General features: G+C 39.0%; 2 protein-coding genes across 2 annotated transcripts; one reads left to right on the top strand and one right to left on the bottom strand.

The window, feature by feature from the left end:
- Positions 1–4,571: 4,571 nt before the first annotated feature.
- Positions 4,572–6,142, bottom strand: LOC123989206. Its single transcript, XM_046289907.1, has 2 exons — positions 5,808–6,142; positions 4,572–5,416 (listed from the first exon to the last, which is right to left on the bottom strand). Exons 1-2 carry the CDS (start codon positions 5,998–6,000, stop codon positions 4,572–4,574), a joined length of 1,038 nt encoding a protein of 345 aa, XP_046145863.1. The 5' UTR covers positions 6,001–6,142.
- A 16,232-nt stretch (positions 6,143–22,374) lies between these two features.
- On the top strand, positions 22,375–23,142 carry LOC123989205. The gene has a single exon (XM_046289906.1). The coding sequence runs from the start codon at positions 22,375–22,377 to the stop codon at positions 23,140–23,142; it is 768 nt and encodes a 255-aa protein (XP_046145862.1).
- Positions 23,143–24,848: the final 1,706 nt, after the last annotated feature.

The raw sequence follows: 24,848 nt of genomic DNA, 5'->3' as shown, positions 1-24,848 counted from the left end.
ATACTTTAGAAGATGCAAAAGGTTTCGTTCCGATTAGTTCATCCGTCTCGGAATAATCGGCGAACATACATAAAAAAAAGAAAAAAAAATACATACACATCGAATTGAGTATCCTCCTCCTTTTCGAAGTCGGATAAAAAGAGTCGATCACATAAATCGAATTCAACGAGACGACAGGATTATAGGCGTTCTCCGAGCCGAAACAACAACGCTACGCATGACGACAACGAAAATGATGGACATGAAAACAGAAGCAGTAGAGAAAGTCGTGCGCCAAGTTTGTTGTTTGACGGTGAGAATGACGAAAGTAATTCTGTCTCATTTGGAGACGATGTGGTTGATGAAGAAACCTTGCGAGTAGATTCATCTGAAAACTTGGTTCAAGCGGCAACCTCTATCGCAGACACAGCAACAGCAGTTCCTGCAGTACCGACGGAGCAGATCGCAATGCTCGCTACGACGGAAGTGGCTCTCAAATCAGAAGTATTACAGGTTATGGGAGACCGACTTATACCGGATAGAGTGTTAGCTCCGGCAATACACAAAGATTTAGCGATTCGAATAAAAGAAGTCATTCAAGGGGGCCTGCCGTCAGAGGAACAAAAAAGTCTGTTGAAAAAATGTTCTCCCGCAGAAAACTGTCTGTTTATAGATCCGCCAAAGTTAAATCTTGAAGTCAAAGCTAGTCTGCAAAATGTAGTGGCGAAAAGAGATTCGCGTATCATTGAAAAACAGGAGCGAATAACGGCCAGTTTAGCAGGAATGACTAAGCTAATGGGAATTGTTCTTAACCTATCAGTTGAAGAAAGAATTAATATGATAAAAATAATTGGTGGAGTGTTACGAATCCTCTCTGATTTGTTTCATGAAGAAACGTCTATTCATAGAAGCTTGGTTTTAAAAAACATTGATGCATCAATGCGAGAGACGTTGAAATCTGTAACGGCAGACGAGTGGCTGTTCGGAAAAAATTTAGAAGAAAAGGTGAAAGCCGTAAAAACATTGGAAGTCTCAAGCAAGAGACTGAAAACGAAATCCCATAATAACCAGTGTGATTCAAAAAACTGGAGGGGCCCGCCACGGAGTTCGAATTACAAGCAGAGAATCAGTGGGACGTCGGGCGGGCAGAAATTGAACAATTGAACGATCAAACGAACTTACCTGTAAGTGAAGTTCGATCGCAATTATATGAAAAGCCTCGTTCGAAGAGATTACTAGTGTAGCTCTTTCCTTGTCCGCTAGAGGTCACAACGTTCAGAGTAAAAAAATGTTGATAGAGTTGCCGTCTCTCTATGCCGATCTCTATCAATCCCCTATGCCGATCTTCATATCTTTAGAGCGTTTAAAATTGTGTAGAACAACACGGGGATTAGGGATAACTATATGTATATATAATATATATACATATATCTATTACTATAATTAATTAATTAATTTAATTTTTTTTTTTTTTTTCGGGAGGGAAAGTAATCTCTTCGAACGAGGCTTTTCATATAATTGCGATCGAACTTCGCTTACAGGTAAGTTCGTTTGATCGTTCAATTATATTTCATTCGCCTCGTTCTCAAGATTACTAGTGTAGTTGTTTAGAGAGAAACATCACAATTTTAAACATGGTATAAAACATATATATTAAAGGTTTAATCTTTGAAATATAAATAAACTTTGGAATACTTTGGTATACATTATCCTTAACTTTAACTTGTTTTAACCTACTTAACATAAACTTATTCAACTTTAAATACGCGTCTAATTATCCTTTTATTATTCTAGCCGCAAAACTATATTCATCTTCTAGTATCGGTCTATTATAAAACCTCGCAAACGTCTGCGAGCCTTCTGACCACCCTGCTGTACGCCTGATTGTACCCAAGTCTACACCCCTTACTAAAGCAGCTGACGATGCTGCATGCCTTGTGGAATGCGCCGAAAACTTTGAAATATCTAACCCACTGTTGGCTAACGTTATTTTAATCCATCTACTAATTGTCTGTGCCCCAACCGCTTTGTGCGGTTTTTTGAAAGCTATAAATAAACTATCTATATCGTTCCTCAAGGAACCTGTAATCTCTATATATTTGAGTACTGTTGAGGCGACACACAAACTAGGCTCATCCGTAAATTTTGGTAATCTTAACAGTGGTTGGAAGCGACCCGGTCCCGATGTTTTAATTAAATCCGGAATCTTAATTTCCAAACCCCTTGCTGTAGAATGAATATCTCTGATTTTTATGCTAGCTAACGTCTGAGATCTGTGAGCTGTACTTAACGCTAATAGAGTCGCAGTTTTGAGTGATATTTCCGCTAATGATAAGCTCTCTAAGGGGTGTAGCCTCCTTAGGTGATTTAAAACTATCGACGTATCCCATGTTTGTGAGTATTTTGGCGTTGTTGGTTTTAGCCTGTATACACCCTTTAAAAACCTCGTTATTATTGGATCTTCACCTATTTTGTTGGTGGATATTAATGAAATTGCTGATCTAAAGGAATTCAAGGTTCCGTAAGAAGCACCTGCTTTAAAGCATTCCGCAAGGAACTTTAATAAAATATTTCTATTTGGTGAATAGAAATCAATTTGATATGTCGAACAGAAATGCGCCCATCTTCTTAGTGCCGTTCCGTATTGCTTCACTGTTGCTGGGGCCAGTGAGGCGACCAAAATATCCACTGCCTCTCGTGGGACTTCTTTCCTTAGAAACGCTTCCCTGATATTAAGCCGGCCATCAAGTACAAGTGATCCACTTGAGGATGTATCTTTGTCCTACAGGGTGACATCAATAAATTATTGTCTGGTTCGAAGATTAGAGGCTCTTTTAAAAGTAACTCCCTAAATAGAGGGTACCAAGGTTGTCCTAGCCATCTTGGGACTACCATGATTCCCGTTGCTTTATCCCGCTTAACCTTAACTAAGGTTTTTAAAATTAAACTAAACGGTGGAAAGGCATAGAATTTTAACTTCGACCAGCTAACTGTAAAAGCATCAATCTGAATGGCCTCTGGATCCGGTCTCCAAGATATGAATTTTTCGCACTTCCTGTTTTCTCCATTAGCAAACAAATCAACCTCAGGACAGCCCAGCTGTTCTTTAATAATACCAAATATTTCTGGGTTAAGTTCCCATTCTATATCATCGTTTAATCTTGATAGTCTGTCTGCCTGAGTATTCTCAATTGAGGGAATATAAGATGCAAAGAGGAAAATTCTTCTTTTTTCCGCCCATTGCCATATTTCTCTCGCCAATTTGTTATACAGAGAATATCGTACACCCCCCATTCTATTAATATACGCAATCGCAGTAGTATTGTCCACCCTAAGTAGTATTTGACAGTTATATAAACTACTCGCCAATGTCTTTAATGCTAATTTTACCGCTAGCAGCTCTCTATAATTAATATGAAAAACTTTCTGAAAACTATTCCAATGACCGTGCGCTTCTACTAAACCGTCCGTGGCTCCCCAACCTGTCCCCGAAGCGTCAGAGTATATTACTGCTGTATACTCCGCTGATTTGAAACTATTTCTTGCATCTGGTAAACTGTTTAGCCACCATCTTAAATCACGTCGAGCAGAAACAGATAAACTCATACCTTTATTATAATCTCCACTATGTTTCGCTAATGCCAAAATCTTTTCTCTTTCAATTCGTTTCGTATACAGAAAACCATATTCAACCGCTGGACAGGCCGCTATTAATTTACCTATTAACTCTGCACATTCTTTAATTGTACATCTTTTTTCTGTTAATCTCCGCTTAAGTAGGTCGATTAAACTCTCTTTTTTATTTAATGGTAATTCGAGTGTGTATTGCACTGAATCAATAATCATTCCCAAGAATTTACACCTCAATGCCGGAGTCCTACAACTTTTACGTTCATTTATCAAGAAACCTAATGATTCTAGCATCTTACATGTTTCAATAATGTTTTTCTCACAAGACTCGTAATCTCCGCCGATACATAAAAAATCGTCTAAATATATTACCGACTTAAACCCTCTGGATCTTAACGTGCTAGCAACCGGCTTCAACAATTTTGTAAAAATAAACGGGCTTAGATTTAAACCAAAAGGTAAACATGTAAATTGATATACACGACCTAGAAACTTGAACCTTAAATATTTTCGACTGCTGACATGAACCGGTACGAGGTAATAAGCATCTTGTAAATCTAACGTTCCCATAAAACAACCGGGATGAACTAAACCTGCAGCCGTTCTAATATCTTCCATTTTGAAATGCGACGTCTGAATGAAGTCGTTTAAACCTTTTAAATTTAAAATAAAGCGATAAGATCCATCAGGTTTCGGTACTAGGAAATAACTTGATAGAAATTGATTTTTACATGGTTTACATTCCTCGACTGCACCTTTCGAGGTTAATTTCACAATCGCATCTTGAAATTTTTTAACCTCTTCATTGGAGGTGAGTTTTGGTACTGGATTTCTTCGTTGTACCGGTTTCTTATAAAACCTAATTTTATAACCCTCTACACAATCTATGATAAACCTATCCGAAGTTATTTCTTTCCAATTGTTCAAAAAACACTTTAGTCTTCCCGCAACTTTACTTACACTTATCTCATCCGGTTCTGGTTCCTGGGTCTGTCGTTCCTCTGGAATCGTGCATTTCGGTTGAACGGCTGATTTTGTGGCTTGTTTCTGAAGGCAAGCCTTTGCCTGTATTGGCCTCCTTGAGAGTTTCGATAGCCTGCCTGGTAGGGGCTTGGCCTCCTCCCTTGCAGGCTGAAGGAGTTTAAATTCGTCTTTGCCGACAACGATCTCTGATTCGTATGACTTGACTGCTTCTTTATTGAATTTGCAACTTTTTCCATGGTCCTAGCCTCTCGAACCTTGTCAGCAAGGTTCTTACCAAACAGGAAAACATCAGGTTTGGTGCTTTCCAACATTGACCGTGTGTCCCTGTCGACACCAGCTAAAATCAAAGCTATCCTTGACCTGGTCTGACTATGCAATAGTTCCACCATCAATCTGCCAGCATCGTGCAGTCTCTCCATCATCTGTGCCTTATCGATGCTATCTTCTTCCTCTATTAAAGAGGTCATGGCAGCTCCCAGACAAGTCAGAGCACCACCGGCCATCTGTTGTCTTTGACGCATATGTGTGTCCCTGGACTTGGAATGGCCTGGTAGTTTAAGTGCTATTTCTGGGTTAACCTCTGGTGCCTCTAAACCCTTTGGGCTTTTGTATTTTTTCATTAATTTCTCCTTTTCCTCCTTTTCTAGACCATTTGTAGACCAATATGCCCATCTGTTAAGAACCGAAGAGTGAACTCTCAAATCTAGTGCTTTCGAAGCCAACGGATCTTCGCCCAAAATCTCAGCTAGATCTTCCCCAATTGGTATTTCTTTTTCCTCTTCCTGTACCACATCTTGCACATGCTTTACAGGCCGTGCATTTTCTACAAACGACAAAGTTCAGTGTAATACATATAGAACTTGCTTAATGTAGGAACCTCGTGCGAGGGCGCCTACATTTTGAAAGAAAAAAAAAAAAGGAATTGTGCATAATGCAGGCACAATAAATAAGCATTTACGTTAAACATGATCATTGCACCTCCTGCGACGATGCATAATCTTAAACAAAACATAATCTTTCTTTATCCCCCTTCTTTTGTTATCTACGCCGCAATATGACGTTCTTCAAATAAACGCATACTCAACTATGTGTAGCCTTTGTTTGCACGAAAGGTACTGATTTGCGTAGCTTTTGAATGCACGAAAAGCTCTCTTTTCCGTTTTATGCAAGAACGGAAAACAACCAGACCAGAAGATGAAAAAAAAGATCTTTACCTTTTTCATCACTATCTTGGTCACTATCCGACGCCATGTTCACATGTTCCTCAACTGTTACCGGGCTTCCTTCATTCTCTGACTCGGTCTCTTCACCCTTATCCTCCTGCAATTTCTTCATCTGATCCTGCAGAATCTTAAATTTCTTTTGCAGTAATTCGATGTCTACACTTTCCCTTTTCCTTTTTCCCATTTTGTACACACTCCGTAGATAAAATTTTAAACACGTCCTACCTCTAACGCACAACGAAAGAATATGAAGATCGGCATAGGGGATTGATAGAGATCGGCATAGAGAGACGGCAACTCTATCAAAATTTTTTTACTCTGAACGTTGTGACCTCTAGCGGACAAGGAAGGAGCTACACTAGTAATCTTGAGAACGAGGCGAATGAAATATAATCAGAAGTATTACCGCACGCGCAAACCTGTACAGCAGAAACAGAATCAAATGCAGTCAGGGACCAGGTAGGACGATTAGACCCACCGGTGAGTTTTGTGGCAGGCCGACTTAGACATTTTAGTTATGCTTGGGCAGAGATTACAACAGATAGAACTATCTTGAGTTGGATTAGTAGGTATAAAATTCCCTTTAGTAGGAAAGTTGTACAATCTGTACCCCCACCGCAGCCTCAATGGTGTTATCAAGAGGAACTGGTAATATCTGCTCAATTAAATAAATTAATAGATAGAGGTGTAATCGAGGAAGTTAGACCGATCAAGGGCCAATTCATTTCTAATATTTTTCTAGTACCAAAACCAGATGGTGGGCATCGGTTGATTTTAAACCTAAAATCGCTTAATAAATTTATTGATACGGATCATTTTAAATTAGAAGCTGGAAAGATTGTTCGAAAAATATTAGCACGCGGTTGGTTTATGGCATCAATTGATCTTAAAGATGCTTATTATGTAATTGCAATTATAGATTCACATAGGAAATTTTTGAGATTCTATTTTCAAAAGAGGCTGTATCAATTTGTTTGCTTGCCGTTTGGCCTTAACGTGGCACCATACGTTTTCACTAAAGTAATTAAGCCAGTAGCAGCATATTTACGCTCATCAGGTTATGTTTCAGTAGTCTATCTTGATGACTGGCTGTTATTGGGTTCATCACTGGCAGCATGTAATAAAAATGTTCATGTTACGTGTAAGTTACTAGAGAAACTGGGATTTATAATTAATTTTGAAAAAAGCCAGTTGACACCGTCTCCGAGATGCAAGTTTCTAAACCTAGTATATGATTCGGAACAGATGTTAGTGGAACTTCCTTTGGATAAAAAGTTAAGAGTCTCTAAATTGCTTGATAAATTTAAGAATATTGAAACATGTAAAATACGAGACTTTGCATCGTTTATTGGGACGTTAGAATCTTGCTGTGCAACGTTAAAATTTAGCAGAATCCATATGAGGAAGTTTCAGAGAGAACGGTTGTTGGCACTTAGGAAAAATAATGATAATTTTGGAAAATACATGAAAATTCCAGTTTCTTTGACAGCGGATTTCAATTGGTGGAGTCGGAACATAATCACCGTTTCTAATTTTATTACATCATTCAATCCGAAGTTAGAAATTTTTTCTGATGCATCGTTATCAGGCTGGGGAGCTTATTGCAATGGAAAGCGTGCACATGGGTATTGGAAAGAAGACGAACGGGCATACCATATTAATGTATTAGAATTAATGGCGGTTTTCTTTGCATTTAAATGTTTTGCACAAGATTTGAAAGCCTGTGATGTATTATTAAGAATTGATAACACTATGGCCATTGCGTACATAAACAATAAAGGTGGGGAGCGGTTTACAAATTTAAGCGATCTAGCAGAAAGGATTTGGGACTGGTGTGAAGAGAAAGATTTGTGGATCTTTGCGTCTTACATTTGTTCTAAAGATAACGTAGAAGCGGATTTCGAGTCCCGACGACTTAAACCAGAAACTGAGTATTCTTTGTCAGATATAGCTTTTAAGAGAATTGTGAAAGAATTTGGCCAACCAGAGATCGATTTGTTTGCAACAAGAACAAATGCTAAAGTCGATAAATACGTTTCTTGGAAAAAAGATCCGGGGGCTACAATTGTAGATGCGTTTACGTTTAAATGGAACTCATATCTTTTCTACGCATTCCCCCCCTTCTCGATTATTCTTCGCGTCTTAGAGAAAATACGAATCGAGAAGTTTAGAGGAATTGTGGTGGTACCCCACTGGCCCGCTCAAGCGTGGTTTCCTCTGTATATGTCAATGCTTGAATCCAAACCGATTTATTTGAAACCAAATATTGATTTATTAATTACGTTGAATAGGCGGCGCCATCCAATGTGGGAGAAAATTACCCTGGTGGCAGGAATTTTATCACATCGGCATTGAAAAGAAAAGCAATTCCGGAAGAAACAATATCTATCATGATTGCATCATTAAGTAAAGCATCTCTAAATCAATACAACGCAGGATTAAAAGCTTGGTGGTGCTTTAGTCAGGATTATACGATAAATCCTTTCGAAGGAAATATGCAAGAGGTTCTTTTATTTTTAACATATCAGTTCAATAAGGGTGCATAATATGGAACGTTAAATACTTTTCGTTCGGCGGTTGCCTTAATACTGGGACCTGAGATTGGAACTGATCCATAAATTAGACGCTTCTTCAAAGGTGTAGGTAAATTAAGGCCCCAAAGACCTAAGTATTTATGACTGTACTTGGGACTCGTCCTTAGTATTAGATTGTTTTCGAGATTGGGGAATGAATAACGATCTTACCTGTAAGCCACTTCCTTTTTGAAGGCACCTGTAGCCGTTATTGCGTCGAAGGCGAGTCCGGACCGGCCGTTGACAGTGTTTTGTCATTAATGCTTTTTCAAGAAAGCACGGGAACGCGTCGAGACAGTTCGGTTATTCGTTACGAACGAACGCTTGAAACCGCATCAACCATCTTTTGCAAATAAAGCCATTACAAGCCATTTCGACCATCCTTACATACCTTAGAGAAATTAAGCTTAAAAGTAGTTGCACTATTAGCGCTAATCACAGGTCAGCGAATACAAACTTTGGCATTGATAGACATTCAAAATATAAGCAAAAAGAGCGACCGCATTGAAATTAAAATACCTGATAGAATTAAGACTTCGGCATTGAACAAGGTGCAACCTTTGTTAGTAATACCCTTTTGTAGAAAGGAAGTTGTTATATGCCCAGTTACCACGATTACTGATTATATAGAAAGAACTAAAGAGTTAAGGGGTTTGGAGCATAAACTCTTTGTATCATTTAAGAAACCTCACAAATCTGTATCTACGCAATCGCTAAGTCGATAGATAAAGCGGGTGTTAGCTTGTAGTGGTGTAGATACTCACTATTTTAGTGCTTACAGAACAAGGCATGCATCCACTTCTGCAGTAAGCAGAGGTGATGTAAATATTGATCTCACTAGAAAAACTGCAGATTGGACCCGTAAGTCAGAAGTATTTGCAAAGCTTTATCGCCGAGAGCTGGTAAATGATACGAATGAGTTTGATTTAACGATTTTACGAAAATAAGATACATGTTTTATAATAATGGTTCGTCGTTAAGCGTGAATAAATTCAATATTTTATGCTATCTATAGAGTTCAATTGAAGGCCGTAACAAACTTTAAACAGCTACATCTTGATCTCGAGGAAGAGGCGTGAAATACAATTAAATGATTAAACGAACTTACCTGTAAGTGAAGTTCTATCATAATTGTATGAGCGCCTCTTCCGAAGAGATCAAATACCCATCCTTTATTGAGAGTCCCATTTGTCCACACATATGGTGAATATGAGGACCCCTAGATTGTTCCGGCATAACTTTAAAATAATGACACATTTAGGCGGGAGCGTTCAAGCCATTGAGTGGGAACAAAAAAATTCCTAGAACTTTGAAATCGTGACGACATCGGTATATAGTTGAAGGTACTACATCTTGATCTCTTCGGAAGAGGCGCTCATACAATTATAATAGAACCTCACTTACAGGTAAGTTCGTTTAATCATTTAATTATTCCATTCTTTTCAAATTTTGTAGTCAGTATCGCAGTACAAACGGCCAAACGCGCGCGACAAGTGCAAGTGCTACAACATTCCTATCATCTCTCTTGGTGTTCCAGATATCACAGCGATTTTCAATGAACGAACAGCGATTTCCAAAGCGATTTTATCGCATAATATTCTCTACATTCTCACGGCAAGCCTGTTCAGTACTAATTTGTCGAGCATTAAAATTGATTTTCAACAAGGCAAAACGGGCGATCTATTAAGCCTACGGGTTGTAAGAGTCTCTTCATTTTAGATCGTCTTGTTTTTCACGTTCAGGTATCGAATCATTTAATATACAATATATATATGTATATATTTGCGTTTTCAACCATCGCGATTTCTGTGAGACGATTGCTTCGATTCCAAGAATTTATCAGAGACGGCTTGTAAAGCCCTTTCGGGGGTTGTAAGAGTCCCTTCATTCAGAATGTTTCCTTGCGGATAGACACCGCCAATTTTCCTTCTTTCTATTTCATCGAGCCAGTCGTCTAACATTAAAAATTTCTAATTACAAACCGTTCAAATCTATATTGGAAAGTCTCATTGTAAATCAAAGGCAAATCACGTTACGAATTCAATTACATTTATAAAAACTAAGTTAAGCATCTTTATCCTTGTAAAACAGTATTTTTCTAATCTGAATTCATTTATCAATAATTATCAGTAGTAACTCAATAGTCATTTGGAATTCAATTTATATTAGCTTCAATAGTTTCTCTGAAATTTTATTTATTTTCTTTTGCACACTAACCAGTTTCATCATTTCTTTCGACTACCATACCTTAATCATTTTACATTTCAAATCCACGCACGCCAACATAAAATTTCAAGAAGGGACCCGTACGGGACCCAGAACACTGACAAACCCAACGGAAATAAACTATATCTAAATTTCCGTGTTTTAATTTGTTCTGACCGTAGAAGACGTTAACGCGTCATACGCGGGCAGAACTGGTGGCAGCGATACCTTTCTCATCGCCCAGAAATTAAGAAAGAAAGAATCTAGTAAACTTTTGATCTTTTACGTTGCGCGACGCGAGGCGAGTAAAACATTTTCCTCAACCAAACAATCCGAAAAACATCAGACAATTTTTAGGATTAGCAGGTTATTATAGACGTCTTATTAAAAATTTCGTTGAAAAAGCCAAACCTTTAACAGAATTATTAAAGAAAAACAGAACATTCGTTTGGGATAAAGAACAAAAACAAAGAATTACGTAAAGCACTGTGTTGAGGTCCCATTTTGCAATATCCAAATTTTGGTAAACTTTTTACTTTGACAACAGATGCCTCGGATTATGCAACAGGTGCGATATTCGCAATCAGTCAATAATTCAATGGTTATGATTTACCGATAGCTTACCTACAGTGAGCGTCAATACAAAGTTAAGGGGGTAGACCCAGTACGTGACGTCACCGATTCGGGACGTCGGTATTACAGCAGATTTTTCTGCACCGAAATGGTAATACCCATAGATATAGGGCAGGCCGATGAAAACGAGAGGGCGCTTTTGGCTAATTCTATATTCTATTCTGAATGTAAAATAAATAGTCAGCTGTCACATTGTACTTGTCAAAATTTAAACGCAAAGTTAGGTTGGTAGTGCAAGTGTAGAAAATTTATTATACTTTTAATTAATTAATGTTGGGTTTATTTATTAAAATGCACGTTTTATATTTATATATCTTCTTTTATTACGACACATTCTTTCATTAGCTTCTCGACGCCATATTCTCTCATTCGTTCTTCTCTTCCCCGTACATTCACATCCACACACTCACGCATGCCGAGATGTGCATTGCACTTCAACACTCTCCCTCAATGTACATCTCTTAAATCTAATGCACCGATCAATTGTTGGAATTGATTCTTCGGTAAAGGTTTAGTTAGTGCATCAGCCAATTGAGATTTAGTGTTTACGTATCTCACATCAATCAGACCTTCCTCTACCTTTTGCTTTACAAAGTTGAACTTAATATCCATATGTTTCAGTCTTTTTTGGTCTGGATTCTTTACAGTTTTCATAGTGCTTTGATTATCTTCGTAGATAGGTATATTATGGACCTCAATGTTTAAATCTGATAACAATTTTACAAGCCAACATGCTTCTACTGTTGCTTCACATAAAGAGACTAACTCGGCCTCAGTCGTACTGAGAGCCACAGTTGTTTGTTTCTTAGACCTCCACACAACTGTATTACCATATAGTTTAAATATATAACCACTAGTCGATTTTCTATCATTATCACGAGCCCAGTCTGCGTCCGCATATCCTTTAAGCGGCGGCAGTGTATCGGGGTTCCCATTAGTATATATCAAGTTATAATTTACAGTCTGTTTCACGTACCTTAAAACTCTTTTCAACGCTTTCCATAAATTTTCACTCGGCTTTGTTTGGTATCTACTCAAGTAACCTACGGCAGTTGCTAAATCTGGCCTTGATCCTACTACGGCATACATAAGTGATCCTATAAGTGACCTACATTGCTTTTCAAAATTTTCAATGATAATTGAGTTCTCGTCTAATTTGTAATTTGCATCCATTGGTGTATCGCTACCCTTACAATTTTCCATACCATATTTCTTTAATACATTTTCCAGATATTTCGTTTGATTAATTAGAATTTTTCCTGGTAATTTCGTGATAGATATTCCTAAGTACATTAATTTTTCACACCCAAATCCTTCATTTTAAATTTATTTGATAGGAATTTTTTCAGTTTTTCTATTTCTTGCAGGCTGTTTCCAAATATCAAGAGATCATCCACATATAATGATAGATACATGTTTCCCATATTATACAAACAGTAGTCATTTTCTGACCTTTTGAATCCATATTTAGTAATGGTATCGTTAAATTTCTCGTACCAGTACTTGGGTGATTTCTTTAAACCATATAATGATTTTGTTAGCTGCAAGACTTGTCCCTCGGGCACTACTAATCCTTCTGGTGGTTTCAAGTATACCGTCTCCTTTATTTCGCCGTATAGAAAAGCTCCCTTCACATCCATTTGATGAATATGATAGTCTCTGCACGCAGCAACAGACAGCAGCACTCTTAACGTCTGTAATTTTAAAACAGGTGAATATACGTCTTCTAAATGATCCTTTTGCTGGAATCCACGTACTACCAGTCTTGCCTTACAAATTTCATTTTCTCCTGTGCTCTTCCTTGTAAATACCCATTTACTATCCAATGCCTTCTCCTTTTCAGGTTTAGGTACCATTTTCCAAATTTTATTTTCATGCAATGCTTTCAATTCTTCATTCACCGCCTCTTTCCAATCCTGTTTGTCTTCTCTTTCCTCTATTTCCTGATAGCTTACCGGCACATCTTCTTGGCTGGTCATTAAAGCAAACAATACTTCATCTTCCTTTTCACATAAATCTATTTCATAATCTTCATGCCATTTTGGTCTCTGTGTTTGCCTCTTTTCTCTCCCTTCTTCCTGTTTTTCGGGGACCGGCTCTTCCGCATTTTCTGTATGATCCGACGCTTCATCTTCATTTTCTTCAACTTTCTGTTCTTCTTCTAAAATCTCATTGCCCCTCACTGGCATGTACACTCTTTCATCTTCTTTTAATCTTTCGTCGAACCTTACATTTCTTGCATTTACAATTCGATTTGTTTCTGCATCAAAAGTCTGTATCCTGAAGTGCTATATCCTATCATAATCATTTTCTTTCCTGTATTGTCCAACTTTTGTCTTTGTTCTTTAGGTACATAGTTATAAGCTACACAGCCAAACACCCGCATATTTGAAACATCTGGTTTTCTTCCGGTCCATAGTTCACTTGCTGTTACTTCGTTTCCCACCGTTGGACTTCTATTCGTGACATAAGCAGAATACAATATTGCATCTCCCCACCATTCTTTTCCTAAACCTGATTCCAATATTACTGTTCTGGCCTTTTCAACCAAAGTGCGGTTCATACGCTCCGCTACCCCATTCATTTCTGGATTGTATGGTACCGTATATTGCAATAGTATTCCTTCTTGAGCACAAAACTTCTGAAATTCTTTCGACACATATTCCCTTCCGTTATCCAAACGAATCTTCAATAAATTTGTATTGAAGTGTTTGGTCGCATACTGGTAGTACTCCATGAACTTTTCACATACTTCTGATTTTGCTTAATTAAGTATACCATAACAAAGTGAGTGTAATCATCAATAAATGTTAAAAAGTATTTGTAACCTTCTCGGGTGGCCGGCGTTATCGGGCCACAAACATCCGTGTGCACCAACCCTAATGGTTTATGAGCTCTGTGTCCTAACTTATTAAATGGCTGTCTAGTCATCTTTCCCAGCAAACAAGGTTCACACAATGTGTTATCTACTTTGATATTTTTCAATTCATTCAAACCATTCACCAAATTCTTTTGAACCAAAATATTAACATTTTTTACACCTAAATGGCCAAAGCGTCTGTGCCATAGCTTTACTGCTTCGCTGCTTTCTTTAGTTACAGAATAATTACAGCCATGTTTATTGATTTCCGTTTCAACTATATATAAATTACCATCTTTCTTACCTATTATTTCTACTTGATTACGATTGTAAATCCTAACTAACCCTCTATAAAATATAACCTTCAATCCGCTAGATTCCATTTTAGAAACAGATAGTAAGTTTCTCCTAAGCTCTGGTACGTGAAACACATTTTTGATAGTACAATAAGTAGCTCTTCTACCTACAAAACATTTGACTCTGATGTTTCCAATCCCTATTGCCTTTAGCAATACACCATTTTTAGCCGCAGCTATATTCTTAGGTACGTTAAGCTCTAAATAGTCCATAAAAACGTCTTTATCATTTACTAAATGATCTGAACAACCGGAATCTATACACCACACTAAACAATCCTTATTCGATACCACACACCCTTGCGCTTCACTCTGACCATTATCACAGAAAAAGGCTAAGTCTCTTGAATCATGTCTTTCTGCTGTGTATGTTTGACGTCCTCTCCCCTGACTTTGATATCGTCCTTGTCTGTAACCTCTATTATACGCTCGTCCATGCCCTTGTTGATTTCCACGGCCCCTTTGATGACTTCCCTAAGTAGGGTGATGGTTTCCATGGGTAGGATGATTATTTTCTCGCTCGCTGTGGTTTCTCACTCTCATATTGCATTGATATTTCTTGTGGCCAGGTTTACCACACACAAAACATATAAAAGCACTAGTGTGATGTCTATCCTCGTACTCATCCGAGTCCTTCTTTCTTTTTTCTTCTTCTCCGAGTAATCTATTTTTCACAAAGTCCAATTTTAAATTTTCCATGGTTTCTAATGCTGTGATTACTCCTTCATATGACGGTGGCATAGACAATAACACGTAGTTGACCTTTTCCTCTTCACTTAGGTTTGTATCTGCCTCTTTTAACTCTGTGAACGCTTCTTCCATTCTTGTAAAGTGTTCCATTAGTGGATGCTGTTCCCTGTACTTCATTTCTGATATTTTTCGTCGTAAGAATAATTTTGAACGTACTCCCTTCTTTCTGAAGTTTTCTTCCAAATTTTTGAACATTTCAAATGCGGAATCCTTTTTTACATATTCGAGGTGACTATCCGCCACGCCCGCTATTATTATTGCCTGTGCTTTTGCCTCATTTGCTGAATTCTGCTGGTTATTATGAAATTCTTCCTCTTCGATAGCTTTTAATACCGCATTTTCCCTGAGCACGCTCCTGATTCTGAACGACCACGTGTTGAAATTCCTGCCGTTGAACTGCGCAACTGGTAGTTTTTCCCGTAGAGTCGTCATTTCTACTTTTTCCCTTTTTTCTTTCTCAATTAAGAACCAAACCACGCTCTGCTACCACTGTTGGGTTTATTTATTAAAATGCACGTTTTATATTTATATATCTTCTTTTATTACGACACATTCTTTCATTAGCTTCTCGACGCCATATTCTCTCATTCGTTCTTCTCTTCCCCGTACATTCACATCCACACACTCACGCATGCCGAGATGTGCATTGCACTTCAACAATTAAAATATGCTTATGCTACAATATGTTACATTGAAGTGAGGAACTATAAGTGAGAAGGAAAAATAAAAGATGGGAAATCCCAGAAAAATAAAGTTCCTTACGTTACACCTTTTTCCATATAAAAATACTAAACGGTTAGGTTAGGGTTAGATTAGTAAATAAACAGTGAATGAATATTTAAACAAAAAAGGATTAAAATACTGTCCAGTAAAATACAAGCCTTTTTTATTAATAACATACTACAGTAGAACATGAACTGCGTACATTTATAAGATAATTGACAGTAATTATTGAACAAACATTATCTATACAATTTGGTTGAGACGATACCGAATATCTTCAACTATCATGCTGTACACCCTGGTTTGATCTGTAAAAATAAATTTTAATAACAATTACTTTTTGAGTTTATACTACTTCAATGTACAAACTGGTACCTACACTTCCTGATGAATCCACTATTACTTTCCTATTTCTCACCAATATTTCTTGCAATGGTGTACAGAGTATATTCTCATTGAACCTACGATGAAAAGTTATAATCAGTTCTAATCAATCTGCATGCAATAAATTTGTAAATGTATGAGTTTTACTTATCTTTATGCTTGCATTGCGAAGACCTGGTTCCTTTCCTCCCTTCGTAGAACAGGATTTTCACCATTGATACTGGTCACTGAAAATAATTAAAATAAATTCATATATGAAATTCATGATGATTTCCAATTCATCCAACTACTTGTATACCAAAAGTATAAATGTCATACTTACGCCGTCATACATTGTACTCTTCCTGTGCAAAGTAAGGAAAAGTAGCTGCAAGTATAAATTATTAGGAGAGTGTGAAGAGACCCACCACCACCCCCGTCATAGACGGTCCTTTTCACTCTCCGTATGTATCTTTTACATACCGTCGTATTTACATTTGGGAACAGTATTCGACAGCTATTCATATCCGCTGCACACACGCCGGTGTAATGGATTTGCATTTTTTTGTAACAGCTCTTCATATCCGCTGCACACACGCCGGTGTAATGGATTTGCATTTTTTTGTAACAGCTCTTCATATCCGCTGCACACACGCCGGTGTATTGGTATTGCATTTTTTTGTAACAGCTCTTCATATCCGCTGCACACACGCCGGTGTATTGGTATTGCATTTTTTTGTAACAGCTATTCATATCCGCTGCACACACGCCGGTGTATTGGTATTGCATTTTTTTGTAACAGCTATTCATATCCGCTGCACACACGCCGGTGTATTGGTATTGCATTTTGTTGTAACAGCTATTCATATCCCCTGCACACACGCCGGTGTATTGGTATTGCATTTTTTTGTAACAGCTATTCATATCCCGTGCACACACGCCGGTGTATTGGTATTGCATTTTTCTGTAACGGCTATTCATATCCCCTGCACACACGCCGGTGTAATGGATTTGCATTTTTTTGTAACAGCTCTTCATATCCGCTGCACACACGCCGGTGTATTCGTATTGCATGGTGTACTTTACTGAGTACTCGTACATGGTCCTCCTGTCTTTATGTACGGAGGTTCTCTAATTGGCTGGTGTCGATTGATTAAAATGATCGAACGTTCGCGACGTTTGATTTTATAAGGGTTCTCATTCCTTAGTTTCATCGTTTAAATACATATTCATCCATCCATTCTTTCACACTATCATTCCGATCAGGTAATAATGATCCTTATTGGACCGGCTGACGCTTTGTGCAATGGAGAGAGAAAGAGTTTTCTTAATAAAGAAATTATTACGGTTTTCCTGTTTCTACGCAGTTAGCAAGGGAAATTCCCGAAATTCCCGGCTAACTGCGTAGCGCTGGTGTTATGCTAACAGCTCTCTCTCTCGAGCTAACCCGAGTTTTTGCGCGTTATATTAAACTATATTGTATTACTATGGTTGGCGACGATAGTTTCAAGGAGGGTCACGTAAACTATTGTAGAAGGAAACGGAAACGACCTTTCCTCGTGTACTTCGCATGAGGAATTCTCGGAACCCAAAGGGCTTGATCAGATACACGATTCCAGGGTAGAGCAGATAAAGAAAAGAAAACGATAGAAGAAGTCAAAAATAGAAAGGAATTAAACTCAAACTTTTCCTTGTACACCCCTGCATGAGAAATCCTCGTAACCTCGAAAGGCTTGACAAGAATGCACAAGGTCGAGGAGGAATGAAAAGATTGGCGGAAAAGTGAAACACCCACCTCACGACCCTTACATGAGATACTCTCGTAACCCCAAAAGGGCTTGATAAGGGACGCAAGGCGGATAAATCTCAAATTTTCCGCCGAGGCGTAACAAATCCTCCCCCCTTAAAACTATCGCCGCCCTCGGCGATGCGAAGACTTAAAAATCGCGGAGTATCGGCTGGTACACCCGATCGTAAAGTACCCGGAGCACCAGACTGGGCCGAATGTGCATCCGACGATCCACGCTCGTTCCGCCGACCGACAAACTCAGCACCGCTACCCTGCCCTGCCTCCTGACGATCTCAGTGGACTCGATGACGGTTTGAGTCGTTACCCCCAAACATCCTTCCACGTCCAGAGTAATAAGGCGTAAGCAGCCACGAACGATGGCCGTGGTATCTTCGTCCGTGATCCCTTGACTATCACGCGCTCGAACTTCCTTTAAGGTGTCAATGGTGGCTAAGGCCGGCGCTGTTACAGATGGGTGAAAGTTATTCAGGGTGGCCTTCTCTACCCTCGGAAGGTTTCCTAAGGGCTCTAAGGCGAATTGCCCCCTCACGTTAGAGCATCCAGGGATGTCGAGCTCCAATATCCGGTGTAAATGCTCTCCCACACGCCTGATGAAGGTGGTGTCCACCCAGCCACAGAACAATACGCGCAGGTTAGTGAGTTGTTTGAAGAATTCCGGCAACGTGCGCGCTGTCTCCACTGGTCCCAGTTGGAGCTCGATGAAGACTGGATCGGGCACTGGAGGAGCATTTGGAATTTCCTCGTCTTCCTCTCCGTCCATGATCGGGGCGAAATCGACGTTGATCATGACGATTTCCTGGACCGAACGGTGTAAATCCTCGTTGTTAATAAGGGCATCAAGCGGCTCGGCAGAGGACAGGGAGCGACACTGGGTCAGTTCGACCGACGAAAGCGATCGCTGGGCTGCCAGACACGCGGCCGCCGATGCTGAGGACAGCGACGCGCAATCTCGAAGCCTTACCTCCTGAAGTGCCGGGGCCATCCGCGACAACGCCGCCCCCGCGAACCCGGAACCTGTGGCCCTAAAACCCGCGAGGCGCGGCACCGCCGCAAACACCCCCGACAGTTCAGATTCGATGTTCCCGACAGATTTACCCAAATAAAACCTCTCTAAACGTTCCACATTCAACGCGAGGTCACGCAGCGCCGACGGACGTACCGTCGTTCCAGTCAAGTCTATCACGGTTAAATTAGGGCAATTGCGCGCCGCGATCCCCAACACCTGCGGGTGCAGTCTTTCGGCGACCCATTGATCGCTATTTTTCGCCATTGATGCGCGGGTGCGCCCACCCTTGCGGCCAGCGTCGGTCCGTGGTGGAAAGGACCCGCTCCGATGTGTAGGACGCCAGGGCTCCTGCCCTCCAGGCGCGGCACACTCCCTCCATCCTTCCCCGGTCGGCGAAACTCAAGAAGCCGGCGATCCGCGCCACGACTTCTTCCGGTAGTGGTGGTGATCTTCGGGGTGCTCACCGACTTCGGGGTCAGAGTGTCCGCGTGGTCTCAACAGGGCCGCTTCATTCCATGAATCGGCCACAGCCGCCTTAATCCTACGTTTATGGAAGACCGGCTTGGTCGTCTCCACCCACTGGACTGCCCTTGGTATCTTTTGCCGAACTTGCCCTTGCGCGGTTCGACCAGGACATATGCTACGTCCCCGACACGACCCTTGAATGGACGAGCTGTAGCGTCGTAGTAAGCTTTCAAACGATTCTTAGCTCTTATAAGATTTTGTCCAGCGATGTCCTGTATTTCGTGCAGTCGATCGCTTAAATCGCGAATGTATCCCTCATAAGTGGGCAGGTCGTCGCTCGCAGGAAACGCAGTAGGTGCCCTCGCGCGTTTTCCATACACTAGTTCAAACGGTGTAAATTTGGTTCCCTCGTGCACCGAGGTATTGTAGGCAAAAATTGCAAACGGTACTAATCTGTCCCAGTCATCGAAGTCTCCTAAGTAGTGTGTGATGTAATCTACCAAGACTGCATGACTCCGTTCTAATGAGCCATTCGTTTGGGGTCTATAACCCGACGTAGTAAGGTGGTGTATACCGAACATCTTAGCTACAGCGGAAATAATTCGATTTAGGAAGCTCGTGCCTCGATCAGATAGTATGACCTTGGGAGCACCGAATTGCAGGATAAGGTTTGTAACAAGTGCGTGGGCTATTGTCCCGGCTTTTATGTCAGGTACCGGAACAGCAATGCAGAATTTCGTTAAGTTATCTTGGATGGTCAAGATATGTTTATTCCCGTCAGGCATTCTGGGAAATGGACCCACCGTGTCCAACGATACCTTCGCGAACGGTTCAACCGGTGTATCCGTTATTATCATCGGTTCGCGTGTACCAGTCTTGATGTATCTTGATATTTTACGCGTTTGGCAACTCTCACAATTCTGTATGTACTCTTCGATTTGTTTTCGCATATTCGGCCAATAAAACCTCTCACGAATTCGTTGGTAAGTTTTCGTTACCCCTTTGTGTCCACCCACTAAACTACTATGTAGTTCCGCGATGATATCCGGACGTATTTCCGCGGGTGGTAACGTTATCTTAATGTTCGTTTGGCCGAAAACTTTCCGCAGACCTTCGGTCAAATCATCGAATCTAGATATCCTGAAAGATTGAACATTTAATTCAGACATCTTATGTTTTAGTTTATTTAAACTTGATTCTAATCTAGCTAATGGTAAATCGTCGTTGATGTTATCTTTGATTACGATGGTAAACACGTGGTTGCTACCGCGTTTTGTAACAAAAATAGTTCCAACTTTCAAATCCGCATTTTTAAAGTTTTCGAGATTAATTGCTCCTATGTCAACGAGCAATTTACTAATTGGCGTAAGCGACAGATCTTTACTCAAGAAGTGTACATAGTTGTCTCGATAGTATGTTAGATTTTCACACGCGAAATGTACAGTTTTCGCGGCTACAGTTGCTCTATTTTCCGGCGCGTCAAAACACGATGAATCTACGTCTATCATTGAATCGTCGATGAATTCCTCGATTGGTGGTACACCTGCAGGTACAATTATTTCCTTATCTTGCTGTTCAGAAACCTTTTCAGAAAGACGTTTTCTATTAGGAGTGGATAAGGCTATTGGTGGTATGGACGGTAAATTAGGTGGTAATTGTGATTGTTGTAACGGTCTATGGATTACTGTGTCAGAAAATCGGTTTTCGGTTGTATGCGATAACCCGTCAGGACGATGTAAGTTCTCTGCGTCAGCGTTTGACTCTACAGCTTCGACTTTATCTTTAGTCGTCGCGTCATTGTCCGATGGAAATTCAAAGTATGTTTTTGATACATTTGAAAGCGGTGTTTTAAAACATTCCTGATCTGAGTCTGTGGTAGCGCTGTCGGGCTCTGGGGTCTGGGATACTCCCGTAATGGGGAAGATGACAATCTCCAAAGTATAGAATTTTTTTATTTATTTCTAAAGTACAGATGATATTAGAGTCGTCTATGTTAAAATATTATTTTTTTTATTCTGCTAAATAATTAAAAATAAATAATAAAGATGCACAATTTTTAAAAAATTCACGTGACGTGAAAACGCTCTCTGATTGGCTCATACATCAGTGACGTCAGAAGGCATATAAAGTACCGCTATACCACGCTACACAACGCTACACCACGCTACACCACGCTACAACCAGTTATTATTTGTTATTTATTATTATTTGCTTCATATATTAAAATAAAATTATTGAACCGGGATTCGTGAAAGCTGATTCAACAAATTTACCGAACATCGATGTGTTTATGGTGGCTGAATTTGTTAAAAACGATGATAGGTACAATGCAGCTGAGATACGATTAGTGAAAGCATCATTGTAAGTAATAATAAAGTACACATATTGATCAATAAATAATTGTAACATCAATAACAATGATTTTAATAGCTTTTAATACGCTCAAAAATATTGTGAATATAGATCTAGTCGGGAAAGTTACGGAGACAGTGCAATAGGCTACGTTTGCTTACGGAGAGAGTCGTCTATCTGCACAATAAAAGGAAAAATATGTCCAGAGCACAGAGTAAAAAGTAAGAGATATGCAGTGACTTTGGTGGTAAATGAAGCAGATGAAAGTATAGAAGAAGTCAATTGTGAAGATTGTGCTGCATCGCAAAGTAATATCCTATATTTCTTCTTAAAACAGTAAGTTATGTATTGTCAGACACGTTAACATTGTTTGTATTAATATCTGTAAAAATGTTGTATGGTATATAATATATAACTGTCTTTCTTCTTTTAGGATGATGTAAACAAGCATTAGCATTTTTAATGTGGCTCCACCGCAAAAGTGAGCAGCGTTCTCCAACAGAAGTGGAATGTTATTGGAATAAACCAATATTAGGAACAGTTGGGACAACAAAGAAATTTGTAGAAGCAACAGAATTGTGCAAGGAAGAAATTCCGAGCACTGTTCTACCTGACAACTCTACATTCTTACAAAATATTTTAAAGAAAGCTGAAGAAAAGCAGATAGATAGCCAGCTATCCAGACACAACTTCGAAGTATTAGAGCGAGAATGTTATTCGCTATCATTACATCATTTGTTAATAGCATTCCTTAAGAATGGAGGAAGTGCTGCCAATGATTTCATACAATTTGCTATGTCAAAAATGACAGCACAATTGATTTCCAAAACGGAAGTAGAAACAAGGCAGCAAAGCGAAAGTTCCTTGTGGTATGAGCTCCGCTATGGCAGAATTACTGCATCTGTTATGCATGAAGCAGCTCATTGTAAAACTGCAGATGGGAGTTTCACCAATAAAATTCTTGGTGCAGCGAAGAAATTTGACTCGGCCTTAACGCGGCGAGGAAAAAATTTAGAAAAGACCGTGATTGCAGAAGTGGAGAAATTAATAAATAAAAAATTAAAGAAATGTGGTATTATATTGATACCACAATGCCCAATGCTAGGAGCCTCTCCAGATGTAATGGGAGAAGATTTTGTGGTTGAGGTGAAATGCCCCGGTTCAGACAAAACGTTCTCCCAATATATAGCAAATAACCAAATAACCTCTAAATATAAAGCACAAATTTAAGTACAAATGTTTGCCACAAAAACAAAAAAAGGATTATTCTGTGTCGCAGATCCAGAATTTGAAAGAAGCAGAAAAGTAAATTTACTATGGGTAGATTTTGATGAAAGTTATACATCAGATTTAGCAAATAAAGCAATGAGTTTTTGGAAACAAAATATTTATCCCAAAATGCAAAATTCTATTTTAAAATAAAAGTTACACAACTTTCAATAAGCATAAATTATTTTTGTACAAAATAAAATGTATCATTACAAAGAAAATAATTTTCTTTTCTACCTCACTTTACCATTACCATTCATTTCCAGGTACTAGGAGATATAAGTAACAAGATATCTTTGTTTAAGGAAAAAATAATATATTTACATATATTACATTATTAAGACATAAAATAAAGTTATCAGCATTATCATATATCATGTATCAATAACTGGGTTTTGCAAATTGATTAAGGCAGATGCTATTTTTACTACTGAATCTATATATGGTATTGTATAATGATCAATAGTGGCATGTGGTTCCAGCAGTGCATATTCTCTAATTCTCCTGACCACTCTTTCAACGTGAATTCTTAAACTCGCAATGCGTTTAGTTAATAATACTTCTTCTTTTGAAGATTTCTGCTGAGTTGAGACAGACGGAGGTCGAACAAGTTCAATTTGTTTCCTTTGTAGGATTGTTTGAATTTGTTTGAATCCTCTATCCGCCATTATTTGGCATTTATCTGGCAACACATCCATTATTTTGCATTGATCAAACAACTCCACATCACTAACTCTGCCTCCATATCCCGTTGAAATAAATGTTATCAGTCCATCTGCTCATATACAAATCAAATACTTTAAGGTATTGCATTTTTTGTATTCTGACCAGGTCAGAGCTTGATGTAACGCATTCTGTAGTTTTTCAATTTGAATTTCAAAACAATCAATAATACCAGCAACTTCACTAAAATTTAACCTAAATGGTATTGGTAGGTTTTTTTCAAATTCTCCTTATCAGGATAATAAATTAGTGTCTTTAGGACATGTGCAATTTTGTGGACACTTCTTTTAAATATTTTACTTGCACCACTTGCAGACAATCCAAATTGGTCACCTAATCTTTTGAAGGTATCATTCTTTTTAATTTTCATGAGTGTCAATTTAATATTGTCACTTGGTATTTCGGTGCCTCTCTGTATATCTTCAATGACCCATAGCCATTGCTTCGTGATACCAATATAATTTTTGGGATTAGTCGATATAAAATAATTAATTAAGCGAAGAGCAGCTTGCTTCATTTCCAAATCTTGTTCCTCTGCTAAATCTGATAATTCTCCTGGTGATGGGTAATACTCACTATGACTAAGACTAGATTTGGAGGTAATAGTGGCAGATGCACTACTAGAAGATGTGGTAGGCAGATTTATTGGCGAACATTGTTTATCGACCATAATTGGTTTTGCTAAACATCCTGCTGTAGACGTAGAAGGTTTAGCTGTTATTGCCTTGCTCCTAAAATGTTTTTTTATGAGAGTCTGCTCAGGTTCCTTATTTTTAATTACTGCAGTGACTGTTTCTGCAGTAACTGTTTCTGCTGTTCTTTTTTGAGGTGCAGGTAAATATTCCAGTTGTTTGGAAGATGGTCCTGCATCGGTATCAAAATTCGGAGGACAATTCTCATCTGCCAACATCTCTGCAACTGTTCTTTTTCTGTTTAATTTTACG

Source organism: Osmia bicornis, unplaced genomic scaffold (assembly GCF_907164935.1).
Source record: "Osmia bicornis bicornis unplaced genomic scaffold, iOsmBic2.1, whole genome shotgun sequence".
Lineage (NCBI taxonomy): Eukaryota > Metazoa > Arthropoda > Insecta > Hymenoptera > Megachilidae > Osmia > Osmia bicornis.
Note: the sequence above shows the minus strand (reverse complement) of the source record. Positions and strands in the feature narration are given on the sequence as shown.